This window comes from Hemiscyllium ocellatum, chromosome 11 (genome assembly GCF_020745735.1).
Source record: "Hemiscyllium ocellatum isolate sHemOce1 chromosome 11, sHemOce1.pat.X.cur, whole genome shotgun sequence".
In the NCBI taxonomy this organism is placed as follows: domain Eukaryota; kingdom Metazoa; phylum Chordata; class Chondrichthyes; order Orectolobiformes; family Hemiscylliidae; genus Hemiscyllium; species Hemiscyllium ocellatum.
This window is the reverse complement of record NC_083411.1, coordinates 15,789,369-15,809,117: the sequence shown is the minus strand read 5'-3', so window position 1 is coordinate 15,809,117 and position 19,749 is coordinate 15,789,369. Positions and strand designations below refer to the sequence as shown.

General features: G+C 42.4%; 1 protein-coding gene across 1 annotated transcript in view; it reads right to left on the bottom strand.

Moving 5' to 3' along the window:
• Positions 1-19,749, bottom strand: part of LOC132820293 (CD99 antigen-like protein 2) — a 145,618-nt gene that overhangs the window by 40,866 nt on the left and 85,003 nt on the right. The window contains exon 2 of the mRNA XM_060832317.1: positions 7,788-7,853. Coding sequence (XP_060688300.1) covers positions 7,788-7,853 — 66 coding nt within the window. The remainder of the gene's footprint in view (positions 1-7,787; positions 7,854-19,749) is intronic.

Here is a 19,749-nt window from a genome sequence, read left to right as displayed (position 1 = left end):
TACATCTGAAAGAACTGAAACCAATGTGTTCATTCTGAAAGATGAGAGACTTAAAAAACAATCCAGGTCTTTTTTTCAATATATAATTTCAGTTACGTCACACTGTAAACCTTTGCTATAAATTATGTATCTAATGATCTTACAGTCCACAACCACCTGATGGAGGAGCAGCACTCTGAAAGCTAGTGCTTCCAACTAAACCTGTTGGATTATAACCTGGTGTTGTGATTTTCAACTCTATAACTATAATCTCAGTTCTGGGAATCACTCAGCAAAGCAGGGGAAAATAAAACATCCCTCTCTGTCAACTTAACTCCTCTTCCCCTCAAAATGCAGAATGTCAGCACAGCAGATGTGGCTGTGGACAGAACTTCAAACAATGCTAGAACTGGAATGGTAAGTACATTCACTGATAGATCTCACTTTGTGAGAACTGAACGCTGTTTTATTGACTGCAGGTGGTGTTGGCACCCTGATTAGATGTTTAACAGGATTTAATGATGAATATTTTTCAGTTGGCTGAACCAGCGCAAGTGGAAACCTGATTCTAATTAGAGGCTTAACAAAAAGCAGAGGACAATAAAAACAACTGTGCAGGCTGGAGCTTGAAGAATCACTTCAGCAGTTTGCAGATAGTTTTGGTCTCTACATATGGAGAGCCTCTTAATTAAGGTTCCTTTAAAAAAACAAGTGAGCGCAATTTTGATGTCAAATACAAGACTTTTATTTCTTTCAACTTCTGGGCTGTTTGTATCAAAAAGATATGAATTTGATTTATTTTCATCATTGGAATGATACTGGGGGAACTAGTCTCAATGTGTCTAAATGTACCAAGTATGAAAGAATTGGTTTTGTTCTAGACTCTAAGATGCGAGTCAGAATCTACGCTAATTTTCTATAGCCTCAGCAGGAGGTGGTATGGATATGGGCATCATTGGCTGAATCAGCACTTACTGCCCACCCTAATGTGGAGGGGACTGGACTAAATTAAAAGTTCCACAACACCAAGTGGTAGTCCAACAGTGTTATTTGGAAGTACTAGTTTTTGGAATGCTGCTCCTTCATCGGGTAGCAGCACTGCTGTGGGGTCTGGAGTCACATGTAGTCCACATCAGATAAAAGGACATTTGTAAACCAGGCAGGTTTTAGCAAAAATAAACAGTGGTTACATGATTGCCATTAGACTACTTTTAAATTCATGACTTTATTCTTTTGTTTAGCATTGATTTAAAACTTCACCATCTGTCATGCTGGGATTCAGACCCATGTCCTCAGAACATGGGGTTCAGGGTTTCTAGTCCAGTGACACTGCCATCATCTCCCCAGATAAGAAATACTTTATAATCTCTCCATCTGAGAAAACAAACGGAGGGTGGGGGTTGTGAGGGCGATCCCTTTAATAGTTGGTCAGCCAGATTCCATTCGTCCGAATGCCTTCACCCTTGAACTTCGACACTCACCTGAGTCGTGTTGTCAGCATCACCAGAAGCAGACTGCAATGTCTGTAGCACTGGGATGTTTTGTCTCATTGGCTGAGCTCCTCTCCTTTAAGTGAGGGTGGTGGTTGTTGGAGCATCAGACAGGGGCATAAGAATAACTACAGATAGGGAAGTGATAGAGAGACTGACAGTGACTGATGCTGGATAGAATTCAAATGAAACATCTTATGCTCAAGGGAACTGTATCTCCGGAAATGGAGCACATTTGCTTCCTCCCTGTGTGCCAGAACTGAAAGCGCTTGTGTGTTCTAGACGGCGCACAGACAGGATTTGTTTCCTTGTTCTTGTTAATTTGTTTTTCCGCAAATTGAGGCTGCTGACTCCCTGGAGTGGCCTTGGCTGCAGATGAGCAGACTTGCTGCTGGCAGCTGCATTAGGCTCCTCCTGAATCATCCTTTCTGAGCTTCTTCCTAAGCAGCAATTTGCTGCTGACTTGGCCTAAGGAAATGCCATGAGGTTAATCGGTAATGAAGAACTCTGTGTTTAACTAGGGTTTCTTATGGTTCAGTGATGTGGCTTTGCTTGAGCTGAAGCAGTATTTTGGCAGCATTAGCATTAAACCTTAATGCAATAGACACGAGAAGGCATCACAGCAGAAACATTTACATTAGTCTCCTGAGCAGCATTCTGAGAAGACTGCACTTCCATAACTATGGATTTGAATGGGGCAGGATATAGCTAAGTCAACATGTCAGAGGGAGTGCTTTGAACATCCACCATTCCAACAGCCACACAAACCCTGCATTTCAAAAAAACCAAGAGGCATTAAAAGTAAATCAATAGTTTCATGAAGTCTCGTGCCACCCAGCAAAACTATTGTCCTCGCGAGTTTTGAGAAGATTTGTAGCTCAGGTTGAGGTTCTAGATGTAGGTTTGCTCACTGAGCTGGAAGGTTCATTTTCAGATGTTTCACCACCATACTAGGTAACATCTTCAGTGATCCTCCAGACAAAGCTATTGTCTTTGTGCAGGATGGTGGGACAGACACTGGACCCTTCAGCTTGGACTGGGCGAAGGTCTTTAACAGAATACAGTATTGTAAAGATACATGATGAATGGACTCTGTGCTTTGGGGTGGGAATCCGCAAATGGAAACTACTGCTCAACATGGTAGCTATCCGAAAGCTTCCCAATTAAATCTGGAGTCAGGCAAAGCTGTCCCCTTTCCCTCCTGCCCTGTTCTGTATTGTACAGATCCCTTGGTTGAATCCATCAAGGAGGACTCCTGTATTAGAGGGGGGACCCTTCGAAGGTGGTGTTGACATTTTGGTCAACACCCCCATGCACATAAACGAGTTCATTTTGTTCTGTTCTGATCCGTTGTGTAAGTTCATGACCATCTGTAACCTGGAGGGCAGGGATACACTGCAAAGGCACAAGGTAAAAGACCAGGGCAGGCACAATGAGGTGAATGGGACACCCTTCAGCGCTGTCACAATCCTGTGATACAGTTTGAACTAGCCTCGGAAACCAAGGGGCGGCACAGTGGCTCAGTGGTTATCCCTGCTGCCTCAGAGCGCCAGGGACCCGGGTTTGATCCCAGCCTCTGGCGTCTGTCTGTGTGGAGTTTGTACATTCTCCCTGTGTCTATGTGGGCTTCCACCCACAGTCCAAAGATGTGCAGGTCAGGTGAATTGGCCATACTAAATTGCCCATAGCATCAGGTGCATTTGTCAGGGGAAATGTAGAGAAATAAGGAAATGGGTCTGGCTGGATTACTCTTCGGAGGGTCGGTGTGGACTTGCTGGGCTGACGGTCGTGTTTCTACACTGTAGGGATTCTAAGGTAAAAACGAAGAGACAAAAATGAAGCCATGTTCTGTGGGAATGAGGCTGACTAATCCTTTGGCCCCTTTGCTGTCAGGTCAGATTACCTGAAGGTGCTGGGGATATGGTTCCGAGGTGTCATGGTGTGCATTTAATAATGAGAAGAAATGAGTAGCTGTGGTCAAGCAAAAACTAAGTATAAGGGAGTGATAGTCCCTCTCCATAGAGAGTAAGAATCCAGTCAACAATTGGGAGAGATTTGTGGTGTTACTCTACGTGACACAGCCTGGCTCACTCCTCATTCCTGCATTGTGGAAATCAATCACTTGTGTCTTTATTCTTTACAAGGTTGAAATTGAACTGGGTTCATAGGGCACGATGTGTAAACCTCTGGATAAAAGGAAAGAAACAACATAACCAACATCGTTCTCAGCCTGATGACCAGCTGTATCAAGGTGTTCACAGACCCTCAGCATGCAAACTAGGTATAAACAAGGACTGCAGATGCTGGAAACCAGAGTCTAGATTAGAGTCGTGCTGGAAAATCAACATTGATGAAGGGCTTTTGCCTGAACCGTTGATTTTCCTGCTCCTTGGATGCTACCTGACCTGCTGTGCTTTTCCAGCACCACTCTAATCTAGACTCAGCATGCAAACATCAAGTGTCACGTCGTGCAGTGATTCCATCTATCCCTAGTGTTATGGAGTACAGGTCTGGCCCCAGAACATTCCAACAATGCTTCTCGCCACAAATTCACCAGGTGGTGGTCAATATGTAATATCCTTGAGGTCCTGAGAGGAGCAAAAAGAGATAGATTCACAGGTTCATACAGTGCAGAAAAAGCCCTTTGACCCAGCAAGCCCTACATAACTAAAACGTCGAATTTCCTGTTCCTTGGATGCTGCCTGACCTGCTGCGCTTTTCCAGCAATACATTTTCAGCTCTAATCCCAATTCCTTGCATGGTAGATCCTGTTTGACGGTACAGGGCAGGCTGTCTATGTCACTTGACAGATGCTTCAACAGCAGAACTTACCAACACACATCAAAATGTGGCTTTGTTGGTGATGAGCAAAGGGGAATAACAAAATGCACTGGGTTAATGTGGTTTGATTTCTTGTGATTAACTCTTTAAGTCCCTTAAAAGCATTTCAAGGGAATACAAGATCAGTCTGTACAACTGATGGCCATTTTGAACCTGCTCTCCTGAAGAACTGACTGAGAGTGCGATGTGGTGGAGCTGCAGATTACAGACTTGTTTCTCCATCAATGTGCGGATCTACAGTGTATTCAACGGGACTATCTGGAGGAACAGATCCTTCAAACTAAAGGAAAAGACTAGCACATAGTGACCGTTTCCAATGCAGTAGCCTGATCAGCAGATTCGATTGATGCCACGATGTCTGGAATGTTCAGGTCCACATTAGTAGCAGTATTCCCTTCCTGCATCAATGATTGGGGGAAAATGCAACATTTGGGGTGATATCCAACATTTGCTGAAGAGAATATTTTCACCTTGTACCTGTACTGGTAGTTTTTATGGGATTCAGACTTTGTGGTGGATCTCCTTAGTTCAATCAGGTCTCCAGGGCCCTGGTAGGTCATCCCTGAGGTAAGCTGTAAGGTAGAAATAAGCCTCCCCCACATGGATGGACCCTCTGGATTCACTACAGCTGGTCACTCCAGGATTCCTCACTGCTATCCGACTCCACTTAATCCATTGTGCACCAAAATGTCAGGTTCCACAATGCTGCTAAATGAGCTGCTTGTCTCCAAAACATCCATTGGACTACTGGCCTCAAGAAACTCCTGTCCCTCTGTGAACTGGTTTCTGAGGCTGTCCTCCAGCTCCTGGTCCAATAACATGAGTCCAATCACTTGGTGACACTGTAGGATTCAGTATCCCAGACATCCCATATCTTACCTCAACTCCTGATGTTCCTGTTTTGGAGCAATAACCTTGTGTCAATTGGAAGGTCAACCCTGTTCGCCTTGCATTCACTCATACGGCAGTTTTCATCTGAGCACTTCTTGCTCAGTCCTCGCACACCACGGTGAAGGTCCATCTTAATCTTGTCGTGATGCTGTTACCCATTTGCTGACCTGACAGTCTTCAACCATTATAGTGAGGTCAAGGAAGTGCGCGGTAGGAAGGAGTGGATCTGATCCACAGGAGACGGAATGAGGAGTGAGGCTAAATGCAGGTTGCTATTGGAAGAATAAACCAAGGTACTCCGGCCTCTTTCACTTGCACTCAGGTAAGATGGTCAGACAATCACGTAGAGTATGGTAGCATCATTCACACTGTCTTTTATTCTCTGGGTGATTGAGGTGATGCAGATATGCCAAAGACTTTGCAAAGGTGTTGGAGGGTCTCACCCTCAAAGTTGCGCCTCAGCGATCTGTATTGGAACACCTTAATAGGCTAGCCAATCACATACTGCCCGCATCAACCAGCCAGAGCTATCTGAGTTTGAAGGTTATGTCATGACAAATGGAAAAGGTGAAACTACACCTTGGCCTTACCTCTCTGGACCTTACTCACAAGTGACACTCTTATTTCAAATGGGATAGCGAATCAGGATCAGAGTGCTGCCTTTGACTTGGAGAATGGGCATAGCGTCAGCCACAGCCTCTTCCCACTGAATAGGAATGTGTTCCCTCCCAAGGTTAGTCTTTCAATTAAGTCCACACTGCTGGACCCAGTTACCACTGTTGATGGCATTACCATGACCGAGCTCTTTACTAAGACGTGAAGAGAAAAAAAAAGGAAAACAAACTAAAAGAAAGGTGGACAAAGCAGATGAGCCCCAGGCTCAGAAACCCTAATCCACCGCCATCTTTTTTTCCCAAGTGGAAATGCTCAGACATTAGGAAGATTGACGTCTTTAAGACTGTAGCAGATATACATTTTGTCCACGAGAATGGTCTGTTTGAATGTGAAATGTCAGGGAGGATTGAGGGACATACACGATATTCGCTCACCTTCTGGAATAAGACATGAGCTGGCTCTGTGGTTGGGGATTCAACAGTATTCACCAATCATACAAACAATACCCAATTCATCTGGGAACTGTTTTGTATCCAATCAGCACCCTACAAAACTCAGGGAATCAAATCCACATCCATCAGTGTGGTGCTAGTGCAGCAGCATTCAGTTTCCTGTGCCAGCATTGATCATCATTTGACACGTTCTAAGATAAAACTTGTTTTGAAGGAGAATCTTTGACGTTTCTATTGTACTCTGCTGTCAATTCCAATCTGAAATTTGGGCTAAATCTGCTAACATATTAGCTTGTTACAAAGCTTAGACCAGAAGACCGTAAGTCAAAAAGGCAGAAATAGCCCAAAGATGTGTAGGTCAGGTGAATTGGCCATGCTAAATTGCCCATAGTGTTAGGTGCATTAGTCAGGGGTAAATACAGGGAATGCACCTGGGTGGGTTGCTCCTCGGAGGGCCGGTGTGGACTCGCTGGACCAAAGGGCCTGTTTCCACACTGTAGGGAATCTAATCTAATCTAATCTAGGCCATTCAGCCCATCGAATCTGCTCCATCACTCAATGAGATTGTGCCTGATCTGATAATTCTCAACTCCACTTTCCTGCCTTTTTCCTACAGCCCTTGATTGTTAGACTGATTAAAAATCTGTCTATCTCAGCCTTGAATATACTTAATTACCTAGTCACAACAGTCCTCAACAGTAAAGAATTCCACAGACTCACAGCCATCTGAAATAATAAATTCCTCATCATCTGCATCTTAAAATTGCAATCCCTGATTCAGAGATGATGCGCTCTGGTCCTAGACTCTCCCACAAGGAGAAGCAACCATTTTGCGTCTGCCCTGTGAAGTCCCATATGAATTTTTTATGTTTCCATGGGGTGATCTCTCCTTCTTCTGCATTCCAATGAGTGCAGGCCTAACCTACCCACCTCTCCACAGTGCTGAAGAACTGCAATATATAGAGTCATAGAGATGTACAGCATGGGAACAGACCCTTCGGTTCAACACGTCCACGCCGACCAGATATCCCAACCCAATCTAGTCCCACTGCCAGTACCCAGCCCATATCCCTCCAAACCCTTCCTATTCATATACCCACAAAATGCCTCTTAAATGTTGCAATTGTACCAGCCTCCACCACTTCCTCTGGCAGCTCATTCCACACACGTACCACCCTCTGTGTGAAAAAGTTGTTAGGTCTCTTTTATATCTTTCCCCTCTCACCCTAAATCTATGCCCTCTAGTTCTGGACTCCCCGACACCAGGGAAAAGACTTTGCCTATTTACCCTATCCATGTTGTCGAATACAGCGCCAACAATGTTTTCTTTTTTAAAAAAATCAAGGATTCCACTCTAGGAATCTGCATTCCTTTACATAAGATTTGGACAGTATTTTCATGCAGGCATCTCACACACACACTCTCACATGCATATATACATAAATACATACAAAAACACACGCACACATAACAATAGCCAGACACATGCTAGAAGATTCTCTCAATTCAAGAAACTTACTTGGCTTTGGAGTGACGTCGTCAGAGACAGCATCAAAGAGGTCAAAGTCATCACTGCCACCTAAAGCTAAAACAAAATGTAAAATATCAGAGGCATGTTACAAATATTGTATCAAATCTATTTCTGACTAACTGCTGTTTTCAAGACAATGAGTGAGAAGATTCTGTCAACAGAAACTGTTTCACATAGCAAGCTCAAGGTGAGGTGTGTTACTACCTCAGGCAGGGAGTTTTATTTAAAAGGCATCTTCTTCAAGTTGGTGTCGAACTCATGAACTGCCATTGCATCATGACAATATCCTTCTGTTTATGTTCAACTTTAAATTTTTAATTTAAAAGAGTTTTGAAAGTCTGTAGATCTAGTATCTTCCAGTCGCACAGGGACATTTACACATTTTTCCCGCAAACTAAGCAGTAACAGACAACTTTGCTATCAGGTCAAAGGAAAACCTCAGCGCTGTGTGAACCAAGATATTACTGACATTTTTCAACAATGTCCAAAAGTGCTTACAGTCAGCATTGACATTCTGGTAGAATTTCTTGTACATGTGTCACTTGAGATGTAAGCACGGCTGTTAATCTTGTCAAGACCATAGACCTTTGATTTCAAAAACAATTCTTCCAAGCAATAATCTGACTTATTACTCAAGTGCAAAACACTGCAGCATGGTGTCTCAGTGTTTAGCACTGCTGCCTCAGAGTCAGCGTCAAAGTCAGTATCAGGGACCGGAGTTCAATTCCAGCCTTGGGCGACTGTCTATGTGGAGTTTGTACATTCTTCCCGTGTCTGCATGGGTTTCTTCTGAGTGCTCAGGTTTCCTCCCACAATCCAAAGATGTGCAAGTTAGGTGAATTGACCATGTTATGTTGCCCATAGTGTTCAGGAATGTGTGGATTAGGTGCATTAGTCAGGGGTAAATGTAGAGTAATGGGGTAGGGGAATGGGTCTAGATGCGATACTTGGAGGGTCAGGGTGGACTTGTTTGGCTGAAGGGCCTGTTCCTGCACTGTAAGGATTCTGTGATTCTCTGACTGCGGATGTTACAAATCTGAAATAAAGATTAAAAACACAGGGAATGCTGGAGAACTTAGCAGATCTGGAAAGGTTTATAGATAGAGATACAGAGTTAACATTTCAAATTCAGTATGTTGCTTCTTCAGACTGAAAGGTGGTGGAAAATGATGGCTTTTACGATGTTGAGAGACTGGGAGGAGAAACAACTGGAATGGATTGTTTGTGAGAGTGGACTGAGCAAAACAAAAGGAGTGATAATGGCAGTAAAGGGAGTGACAGAGATGTCAAATAGGTGTAAATGAAAGTCGGAGAAAGAAAAGGGGTCCACACTGCTGAAAGAAAAGTTAGCTAAACACAAAAAGTAGCAGCTGATGGTATCCTGCTGGAGGTGGTGGAAATGGAGGAAGATTATCCCTGAATGAAGAGACTGGAGGCTGGAAAGTGAAGACAAGGGGAATCGCAGCATTGTTTTGAGAGGGAGGGGTGAAGGCAAAAGCACCTCCCCGTGGAAGCAGCAACATTCTTCATCATCGGGGGAAGAGTGGACAGAATGGTGAATACACAGAAATAGCTCATATTAGAAGGAAGCATTGAGTCAGAGGGATGGAAGACCCAAGGCCGGTGTTGATAATTGTAAGTTTTTGGTCCTTGGATCCCTTAACACTTGAAAGGAAGAGAAAACTTTTTTTCCTAAAGCATCAAATGAGATGGTGGGTGAAGTAGAGTCTGGGGCAGCTTTGAGGTAATGGGAGCTGGTGCTGATAGAAAGAGTCAAGAATGTGCATGAAGTCAATCTTTATAGATGTGCCACAGAGGGCATCACAGCATGGTATGGTAACTGTTCTTGCTAAACCACAAGAAACCACAGAGAGCTGTGAACAGAGACAAATCTGCAGTCCTCACTTTCTCCCAATCTATTACACAAATCAACCTTCCATCCAGTGACTCTATCTATACTTCCTACCACCTTGGGAAAGCACCCAACATAATCAAAGACCCCTCCTACCCCAGTTGTATGCTCTCTGACCCTCTTCCGTCTTGCAGATATAAAAGTTTGTTCACACATAGAAGAACAGCTTCTTCCTTGCAGTTACCAGAGTTTTGAACAGACCTCTCAAATGTTAATTCAGATCTCTCTGCACCTTCTCTGCTGCTGTAACACTGTATTCTGCACTCTGTTCTGCTACCCTTAGTACTTTGTATGATACGATCTGCCTGCATTGCACGCAAAAGCCCACTTTTCACAGCATCTCGGTACATGTACATAGAGTAGTGGTGGAGGTTTATTTTTCAGACAGGAGGCCTGTGACCAGTGGTGTGCCACAAGCATCAGTGCTGGGTCCACTGCTTTTTGACATTTACGTAAATGATTTGGATGTGAATATAGGAGGAAGTTTTAGTAAGTTTGCAAACCTGGTGGGTAGTGGACAGTGAAGAAGGTTATCTGAGAGTACAACAGGAACTTGATCAGATGGACTAATGGACTGAGCAGTCGCAGATGGAGTTTCATTTTGAAAAATGTGAGGTGCTACGTTTTGGTAAGGCAAATCAGGGCTGGACTTAAATACTTAATGGCAGGGTCTTAGGAGTGTTGCCAAACAAACAGACCTTGGGATGCACGTTCATTGCTCCTTGAAAGTGAAGTCACAGGTAGATAGGATAGTGAAAACATTGGGTATGCTTGCCTTTATTGGTCAGTGCATTGAATATAGGAATTGAAAGGTGATGTTGGGGCTGTACAGGACATTGGTGAGGCCACTTTTTGAATATTGCATTCAATTCTGGTCTCCATGCTTTGAAAAGATATTATTAAACTTGAAACGATGCAGAAAAGACGTAGAAGGATGTCGCCAGGGTTGGATCGTTTGAGCTATATGGAGAGTCTGAATAGGCTGGGGTTATTTTCCCTGGAGTATCGGACACTGAGGGGTGACCTTATAGAGGTTTTTAAAAACATGAGCAGCATGGATAGGATAAATAGACAAGGTCTTTTCCTCAGAGTACGAAAAGCCAAAATTAAAGGGCAAAATTGGGATGCACGTTCATTGCTCCTTGAAAGTGAAGTCACAGGTAGATAGGATAGTGAAAACATTGGGTATGCTTGCCTTTATTGGTCAGTGCATTGAATATAGGAATTGAAAGGTGATGTTGGGGCTGTACAGGACATTGGTGAGGCCACTTTTTGAATATTGCATTCAATTCTGGTCTCCATGCTTTGAAAAGATATTATTAAACTTGAAACGATGCAGAAAAGACGTAGAAGGATGTCGCCAGGGTTGGATCGTTTGAGCTATATGGAGAGTCTGAATAGGCTGGGGTTATTTTCCCTGGAGTATCGGACACTGAGGGGTGACCTTATAGAGGTTTTTAAAAACATGAGCAGCATGGATAGGATAAATAGACAAGGTCTTTTCCTCAGAGTACGAAAAGCCAAAATTAAAGGGCAAAATTAAGGTGAGGGGGAAAGATATAAAAAGGACCCAAGGGGCAACATTTTCACACAGAGGGTGGTGAATGTATGGAAGTGGTGGAGGCTGGTACAATTACAGCTTTCAAAAGGCTGCTGGATGGATACATAAATAGGAAGGGTTTAGAGGGATATTGGGTCAAATGTTGGCAAATGGGACTAGATTAATTTAGGATATCTGGTCAGCATGGACAATTTGGACCGAAGGGTCTGTTTCCGTGCTGTATAACTATGGCTCTATGTGACAACAATAAATCAATCGGTATCCCCAGCGCATTAATCCAGATCTGTGGATTACTTGTTCAGTATATGTTACACATGCATTGACTTTCTGAGCTACAGTATAAAAGCAACGTTCAATCAATCCTAATGGCCCACTATAAACTTGCACTGAAGGGTAAAACATAATCACAAAAAGTACTGTGTTGGGGGGAGACCAAGTACACTTGTATGCTGCAGTTGGATGGTTAATCTTTCAGAGTCAGGTTACCAGCAAAGCTTGTCACAAGCAAGTTTCTCTCGATCAGTTCCTGATGTGCCATGCCTTCCTCCTTGCAAGTCTAAATAAAAGGCCCCTTTGCATTCTGTATGACCTCTTTGAGTTGAGAAGACAGTGTCTCTGATAGACTACTACTGCCATCTCTTGAGCCACCAGCAGGAGGCAGGTTTGCAGAAAGGAAGGCCAGCAATCTCATCAGAAATTAAAGTTATAGCTTCAGGAATGTGTCTTAAAAAAATCCTTGAAAGAGATACAGTACCATTTGATATTTTATTAATTTGGCAACAATGGACTTCTTTATTGGGATAAAAAATTGGAAATATAGCGTTAAAACTCACACAATACCAAGTTGTTGATGAAGGAGCAACACTCTGAAAGCTAGTGCTTCTAAACAAACCTGTTGGACTATAACCTGGTGTTGTGTGATTTTTAACTTTGCACACTCCCATCCAACACCAGCATCTCCAAATTGTTGGAAATATATTTGATGTAATTTTTCCAGCTCTTAGACATCACCTACTCCTTAATGAGTTGCAGCGAGGTTAGAATATATGTGAAGGTATATGCAATGTATTTTCATTCACTATTATGCTGTATGCAGCATCAATGGGTGATGACTCAATGGTACAGAGGGACTAGATTAATCGTTTTATCTAAGTTGGTAAAAGCTCACAATGAAGTCCACTACGATGTTGATATATTTTAATCAGCAAACTTTTTTTTCCCTTTTGTTTTAAAAAGAATAAAGCTCCCTTTTCTCTATCAAAGAGGAAAATTAACTGAAAGTAAAGTTGCCTCCACACTGTTCCCATCAAGCACTCCCAGGAGAGGTGCAGCACGAGGTAAGAAGAGAGCATACGTCTGAGACCACCTCAGATTGTTATGATCTTGCCTTTATTCTTTTCAGAGGTTAAAATGTTTCTTCTTGCAGCTCTCATGGAAGGATCTACTAACATTAGCACACAGTCTCACCAGTACTGAGTGCTCCAGTAACTCATTAAAGTGACCATTCCCTGAGCCTAAACAGTGAGTTATCCGAAGGCTGTTTGGAGCTGAGTACAATCTGTTCTCTCCAGATAGCCACACTTGTACTTTCTAGCTAAGTTAGACACAGGGTTCTGTTTTCCCTTCCCAGCATGGTAAAGTGTTGAAGCCTACCGAAACTGACTGCACATTTTACCCTAACACAGATGAGCTAGCGAAGCACAGGCTAGATAAATCTTTGCAGAACGTCTCCTGAATGTCACCAACTCAAATACGCATCTTACTTTAGAGGAAGCGGTTAGGCAGTTGAGCCACTAGTCCTTGACAGGAGGAGTATATGTGGCCCCCACTGTTATCATACAGACTGTCTCGGCACAGTGAGCCACAGTGTGAAAGTAGGGCAGACAGCCAAGTTTGTGAGCGATGATCTCACAGCTGGGTGAGTGCCAGCTCATTCTTTCGTTGACTGCCTTGTAACTTATCAAATAGCCATAACTGTAAGTCTGACATATCTGTAATTTATACATCACATCAGTCGTTGCATTATCCAATCCTGCAAATTTATGGTGGTTGTATTTATAAAACTAAGATACTGACATTCAAGATGTGAAATGGAATGGTTGCTTGATCTACAGTTACTTCAATGAGACCTGCAGTGAGATTTTCAGCTGATTTTCTGCAGCAATTTCTCTTCTCCATGCCACCCCCAACTACTACAATCCTTGGGAAGGAGCAGAGGGGAAAGAGGCAGTTTTAAACACCATATTAAGCACTAAAGCTAGTATAATCCCACACAAACTGGAATTAAAGTGACAAGCTTTCTCACAATCCATATCATGAAAGAGAACTCTAGATGTCTAGGACAGTTCAGGATTGGATAAAGAAGAAATCTAAAGGGAGCATTTCAACTCAAGAGGAATGGAGGAAGTGCAGGAGGGAACTTAAGAAAGTAATTAGAAGAGTAAAAGGGGGCATGAAAAAAAGACATGCACAAAGCATTAGGGAGAATCCCAAGATATTTTACAAATGCATTAAAAGGGCAGAGATTAACCAGGGAAAGAATAAAGAAAAGTGAGTTCTGCAGCTGTTGGAGATCAGAGTCGAGAGTGTGTTGCTGGAAAAGCGCAGCAAGTCAGACAGCATCCAAGGAGCAGGCGAATCAACTTTTCAGACCAGAGCCCTTTCCTGATGAAGGGCTTCGGCCTGAAACATCTATTCTCCTGCTCCTCGGATGCTGCCTGACCTACCGTGCTTTTCCAGCAACACACTCTCGACAGGGAACAAGTAGGGCCCATTCCGGACCAAGAGAGCAATCTGTGTTTGAAACCACAGGGTGTTAAATGAACACTTCTCTCTGGAAAAGGAGAACATAGGTATGGAATTCAAGAGAAGGGACTGAGAGGAACTTGCACAGTTTGACATAGGAAATGGGGAGTTATTGGAGGTTCTGTTGGACTTAAAAGAATAGACAAATACCCTGGCCCAGATGAACTGCGTCCCCAGGCTACTGTGGAAGACCAGGCAGGAAATTGCAGGGGCTCTGACACAAACTTTTAATTCCTCTCTGGTCACAGGGGAAGAGCCAGAGGACTGCAGGATGGCTAATGTGGTTCCATCATTTAAGAGGGGTAACAGAGATGAACCAGGAAATTACAGATTGCTGAGACTCACGTCAGTGGTAGGAAAACTATTGGAGAAAGTTTTGAAGAAGAGAATTAATTTGCATGTGGAAAGGCATGGGTTAATTAGAGAAAATCAGTGTGGCTTTGTCAAAGGCTTGGAGTTGAATGGTCAACATATGTTGCATTAATCATAAAGTCCCTACACTGTGAAAACAGACCATTTGGCCCAACAAGTCTACATCGACCCTCAGAAGAGTATCCCACCCAGATCCACTCCCCCACTCTATTACCCTACATTTCCTCTGACTAATGCACCTAACATTCACACCCCTGAACACTATCGGCAATTTAGCATGGCCAATTCACCTAACCTGCACATCTTTGGATTATGGGAGGAAACCGGAGTACCCAGAGGAAACCCATACAGACCCATACAGAATTTTCCTTTTATCTTTGCCAACCTCCAGGGACTTCAGATCAGAAACTACAAAGATCTCACCACCTGTCTGGGCTCACAAGTCTATTCCTGTTTTAGTTACCTCAAAATCCTGCAAATCCCTGCGGTTTTTCTATGCACCTTCTATCACCTGGCTTGAATCATTTCTAATGCTGCTACAGGCTTGTCATTTCTCAAAGCCCTCAACACTTCTTACTTCTCTGTTCTCTCCTTCAAAAGCCTTGTTAAAACTCACTCCTCTAACCACATACTCAATCACCTCATGACCCCTTCAGCCTGGAAGTTTGACTGAGGGCATTTATACAAACAAAATTTACAAACATTTAAAAGGACGTTGCTGGTGTTGGAGGATCTGAGCTATAGGGACAGGCTGAATAGGCTAGGGCTGTTTTTCCTGGACATCAGAGGCTGAGGGGTGATCCTTTAAAGGTTTATAAAATCTTGAGTGTCATGGATATGTTTGCACATTCTCCCTGTGTCTGCTTGGGTTTCCTCTGGATGCTCCGGTTTTCTCCCACAATCCAAAGATGTGTGGGTTGGGTGAATTAACCATCCTAAATTGCCTGTAGTGTTCAGGGATGTGTAGGTTAGGCGCATTAGTGTGCGGTAATAGGGTAGGGGGATGGATCTGTGTGCATTACTCTTTGAAGGTTCGGCGTGGACTTGTTGGGCCGAAGTGCCTGTTTCCACACTGTAGGGATTCTATGATTCTATGGATGGAGTGAATAGCCAAGGTCTTTTCCCTCGGGTAGCGGAGTCCATAATGAGAAGGCATAGGTTTAAGATGAGAGGGGAAAGATTTAAAAGGGACCTAAGAGGCAACATTTTCACACAGAGGGTGGTGCGTATATGAAATGAATTGCCAGAGGAAATGGTGGAGGCTGGTACAATTACAACATTTAAAAGGCATCTGAATGGGTATATGAATAGGAAGGATTTAGACAGATATGGGCCAATATAATGCGCATTTCTTCAGCACCAATTGGCTATAACACGATTGACAATTTGTGGACGCTGTTTGGAAAATGCCAACTTTCTACTGAACGGGTAAAGTGATTTTCTATCCGTGATCTTCTATAGGGTGATTTTCCCTGCTGTGAGGTTGTAGAGAAACACAGCTGCCATGTTACAGCAGAACGACCTGGAGATCAGTTTAGGATATCTGGTCGGCGTGGATGAGTCAGATTGAAGGGTCTGTTTCCGCGCTGTACAATTTTATGATTCTCTTGATTCTGTGTTACTGAATCATTTGAAATGGGCAAATTATACACATCTGGAATCATTTTATTTGAGGACATTGTCATTGCAGGAATTAGTAGCCTTTAGTACACTTACAGCATTAAATTTTGGTGTCAACACAAACCAAATCGTCTCATGTAACTGGGGATTTAACATACTGTTGGACACCACATATAGCATGTAGAAGCAGCCTTCAGTCCCAGGAGCTCAAGAGAGAATATTATACTTGGATCTTTAATGTGTGCAAGTGCATTAATGATTGAAAAACTCAGTCCCTATAATTAATTGGATACAATTTCCAGTGCATCTATTACATTGGCAGCTATCCAACTCTGGAAGATTTCCCAGTTATGTTTTATCACACAAAACCAAACTAATTCCCAATCTATCATAGCATAAAATATTAAAGTCATCAATATCACCATGAAGCGATACCTCTTCTGCATTTCAAATTTCAAATCGTTCTGGAACTACTAAACGCTGGATCTCACCATAAACATGATTTAGACAAGAGATGTATGGTGATGGTAAAGTGAATGTCACTGCCTTCATCATCATAGCAACATCCAACAATGGATAGTGTCACATGGGTTTATCAGTAATCAGGATGTTTGCGGGATGCGTAAGGTTTGCTTGTTACAATAAACTCCAGGAAAAGGAAAAGTACCGGGGATTAGACGATGTTATTTACATCATTGATGGGTGAAGGTCAAGCTTCTGCCAGATACTTATTGGCAAGCACTTGGACATTCATCCTGTCATCATGGCATCACATACACCATCTCTGCTGGCTCAACAAGTTACATTTAGTGATGCGCTGTTAAAACTTCTTCAATCTAGTATTATTTAAAATTAATACAAATCACAGGATCTTCTATATAGGCATAAATAAAAGTTTAAACAAGATGCTGTCATACAATTCTAATACTGGAGGGGTTAAATCTATCCTACCCACAATAAATACTTAACTATCACTTTACAAGCGATGGTACAATGAATTGGTGGAGGAGAACTTGTATATATACAGTGTCTTTCACAACACATGGGATGCCTAAAGCACATTAAGTACCAATTAAGCACTTCCTGAAATTAAGGTAAAAATCGCCATAGCCATACTAGACATTAGGCTGCTCTCTCAATAGAAAGAGACAAATGTGATTGTTTAACCTGAGGGTCACCAAGCCTCAAGTGAGTGGAGAAGTTGAGAAGGAGAGAGTTTCATGGTTAACCCTCAGCCAGTGCAGGAACATAAGACATAGGAGCCGAATTAGGCCATTTAGCCCATTGAGTCTGCTCCAACGTTCCATCATGCCTGGTGTTTCTCAACCCCATTCTCATGCTTTCTCCCTGTAACCCTTGATCCCTTATTAATCAAGAATCTCCTCTTGTCTTACATACACTCAATGACTTGGCCTCCACAGTCCTCTATGACAATGAGTTCCACAGATTCACCATCTTTTGGTTGAAGAAATTTCTCCTCATTTCAGTCCTAAAGAATCATCCCTTCACCCTGAAGCTGTGCCCTTCATCTCCTACTAATGGCACTCTATTGGGTCTCTCAATATCGCCCCTCAACCTTCTAAACTCCATCAAGTAGGGATCTGGAATTCTCAACTCCCCTCAGATGACAAAATTTGAAACCATACTGTTGGCAACGCTTTGCATTGCAAACTAGCTGTTCAGCCAAGAGAGCTAACTGGCCATCACTTGTTGGAATACAGCCACTATGTGTAACAGAAATAAAACATACTGGCTTATGTTTTGTGTTCAGTTCCAGGATCAGTCTTTGAAGTTGCAATGTCCTGGTTCAAAAGCAACAGCGCTACCAACTGAGCCATGGTTCTAATAAAGACAACAGCCCTAAATTATCTCCGGGCTGTAGCAGCTATCACAACACTTTGGATCACAAGCATTTTAATGACGTTGCCCCGAGGGGTGTAATGGACACAGTTTGGTATGGTAATGACAATTGCTGTTGTAAAACTGACTCCTTTGCTTGGAAAAGCAATTGATTGTGTTTTTTTCTCTCTCTCTAATTCTTTCAATCAATGATTTAAAACACAACTGCAGCACATCCAGATCAACAGGATCAAATTGCAAAGGATTTTTCAATTAAACATAAGAAGTGCTTTGAGATGTTTCCCTGTATCCAATGAACAGTAAAAATGCAATCTGGTATAGTTTTAACTCAATTGCATCATTTGCATTTCTATTAGTGATGTTCTGGATGCTATAGAACTCTTGAAACTTCAGAACAAAAGGGACCTGTTCAGTAAATAATGTCTGTGCTAGCTCTCTGAATGGGCTATCAACTTGTGTTATGACACAGCGGTGAACCCTTCTGCTAATTAAACCAAACACACAGAAAAGCTCATCTCGTAAGCTGTTAAAGTATGAGTGACAGAAAACTATCTAAATTCCACTGTTAAAAGAGAAAAAATAACAATTTTACTCTTTTACTCTAAAATGGACATTAAACAACAGCTATTTACAACTCCAAGCCTCCTTTCTCTTAAAGGTTTGTTATCTACCTCCCACTCTATATCAATATACTAATCCAATAAAGCCCCTATTAAATTTGCAGCAACTCAAATTTTCAAAACCAGAGAGTGGCTGTCATCTCCGGTGTTGATCTTCCTCTGCTCGTAGATTTCCCTGGTTGTCTTTGGTCTTCTACTGAGAAGATTTTTCATGTGAAAAAGGTACCTTTGACAGAGAGTGTGGTGAATAGCAGTTTTTCAATGGCAGTTGGTGCTTTTTTTTTGGCTAACTGTTCAAAATTCCTGCTTTTTATACCCCAAGCATCAGATCATCTCATTGGTTTGATGTTGTCAAAACAGTAAAATTCAAATTTGATTGGGTTTTCGTAATCTTGGGGAATAACTTAAACTGATTGGTTCGAACTGCTGTGAAAACAATTGGTATCTAGGTCACAGACAAAATATTACATCTTTCAATTTTCCAGCACACTGTGACATGACAGGTGCTTGCCAGCTTTCACTCTCTCTTAAAGACAGTACACGTCTTCAACTTCATAACAACTGAAGTACCATTTTCTTATCCTTTAGCTACATCCTGATGCATTCTTTCCTTTTTAAAAGTTTCAATGCTTAGGTCTCAGTGGACATTTAAGCAAAACCTCCCATTGCTTAATAATCACACTGAGGAGATAGACATGGGCAGGAGGAGGTAAACAGGGAGTCCCTTACATTACTCCGTTAACTTATCATGTTAACTATAAACTTATATCTCCTGCCACAATCACAATAAAACCTAAAAGTTTTCATGTGATTTTAATGCTGCAACCTTCTTGAACTGAAACAGTTTCAAAGAGAAAATGCTGATTTCAAAACGACCACTGGTTGAGCCAAGCTTCATGTAATCATCAGTAAACAATTTGGTCTGAATTGAAATTAATGTGTTATCAAACAGACTGAAACTGGATAACTAGATCATCATCTCCTGTTCAATTTACGCCTTCTGGAAAGTTTACACATTGGAGATATAAAAAAAATCAGTGAGTAACCAACTTGAGAATTAAGAACTCTGATCTCGGAATGCACACACCAGCTATATTGCAGGAACTGCTTTTGGACAACGTGAGATAAATTTGTAACTGGAACTGGAGAAGGCTCTCCCTTCCTGTTCTCTTTTCACCCCTTTAAGGACAAGGTGATGAC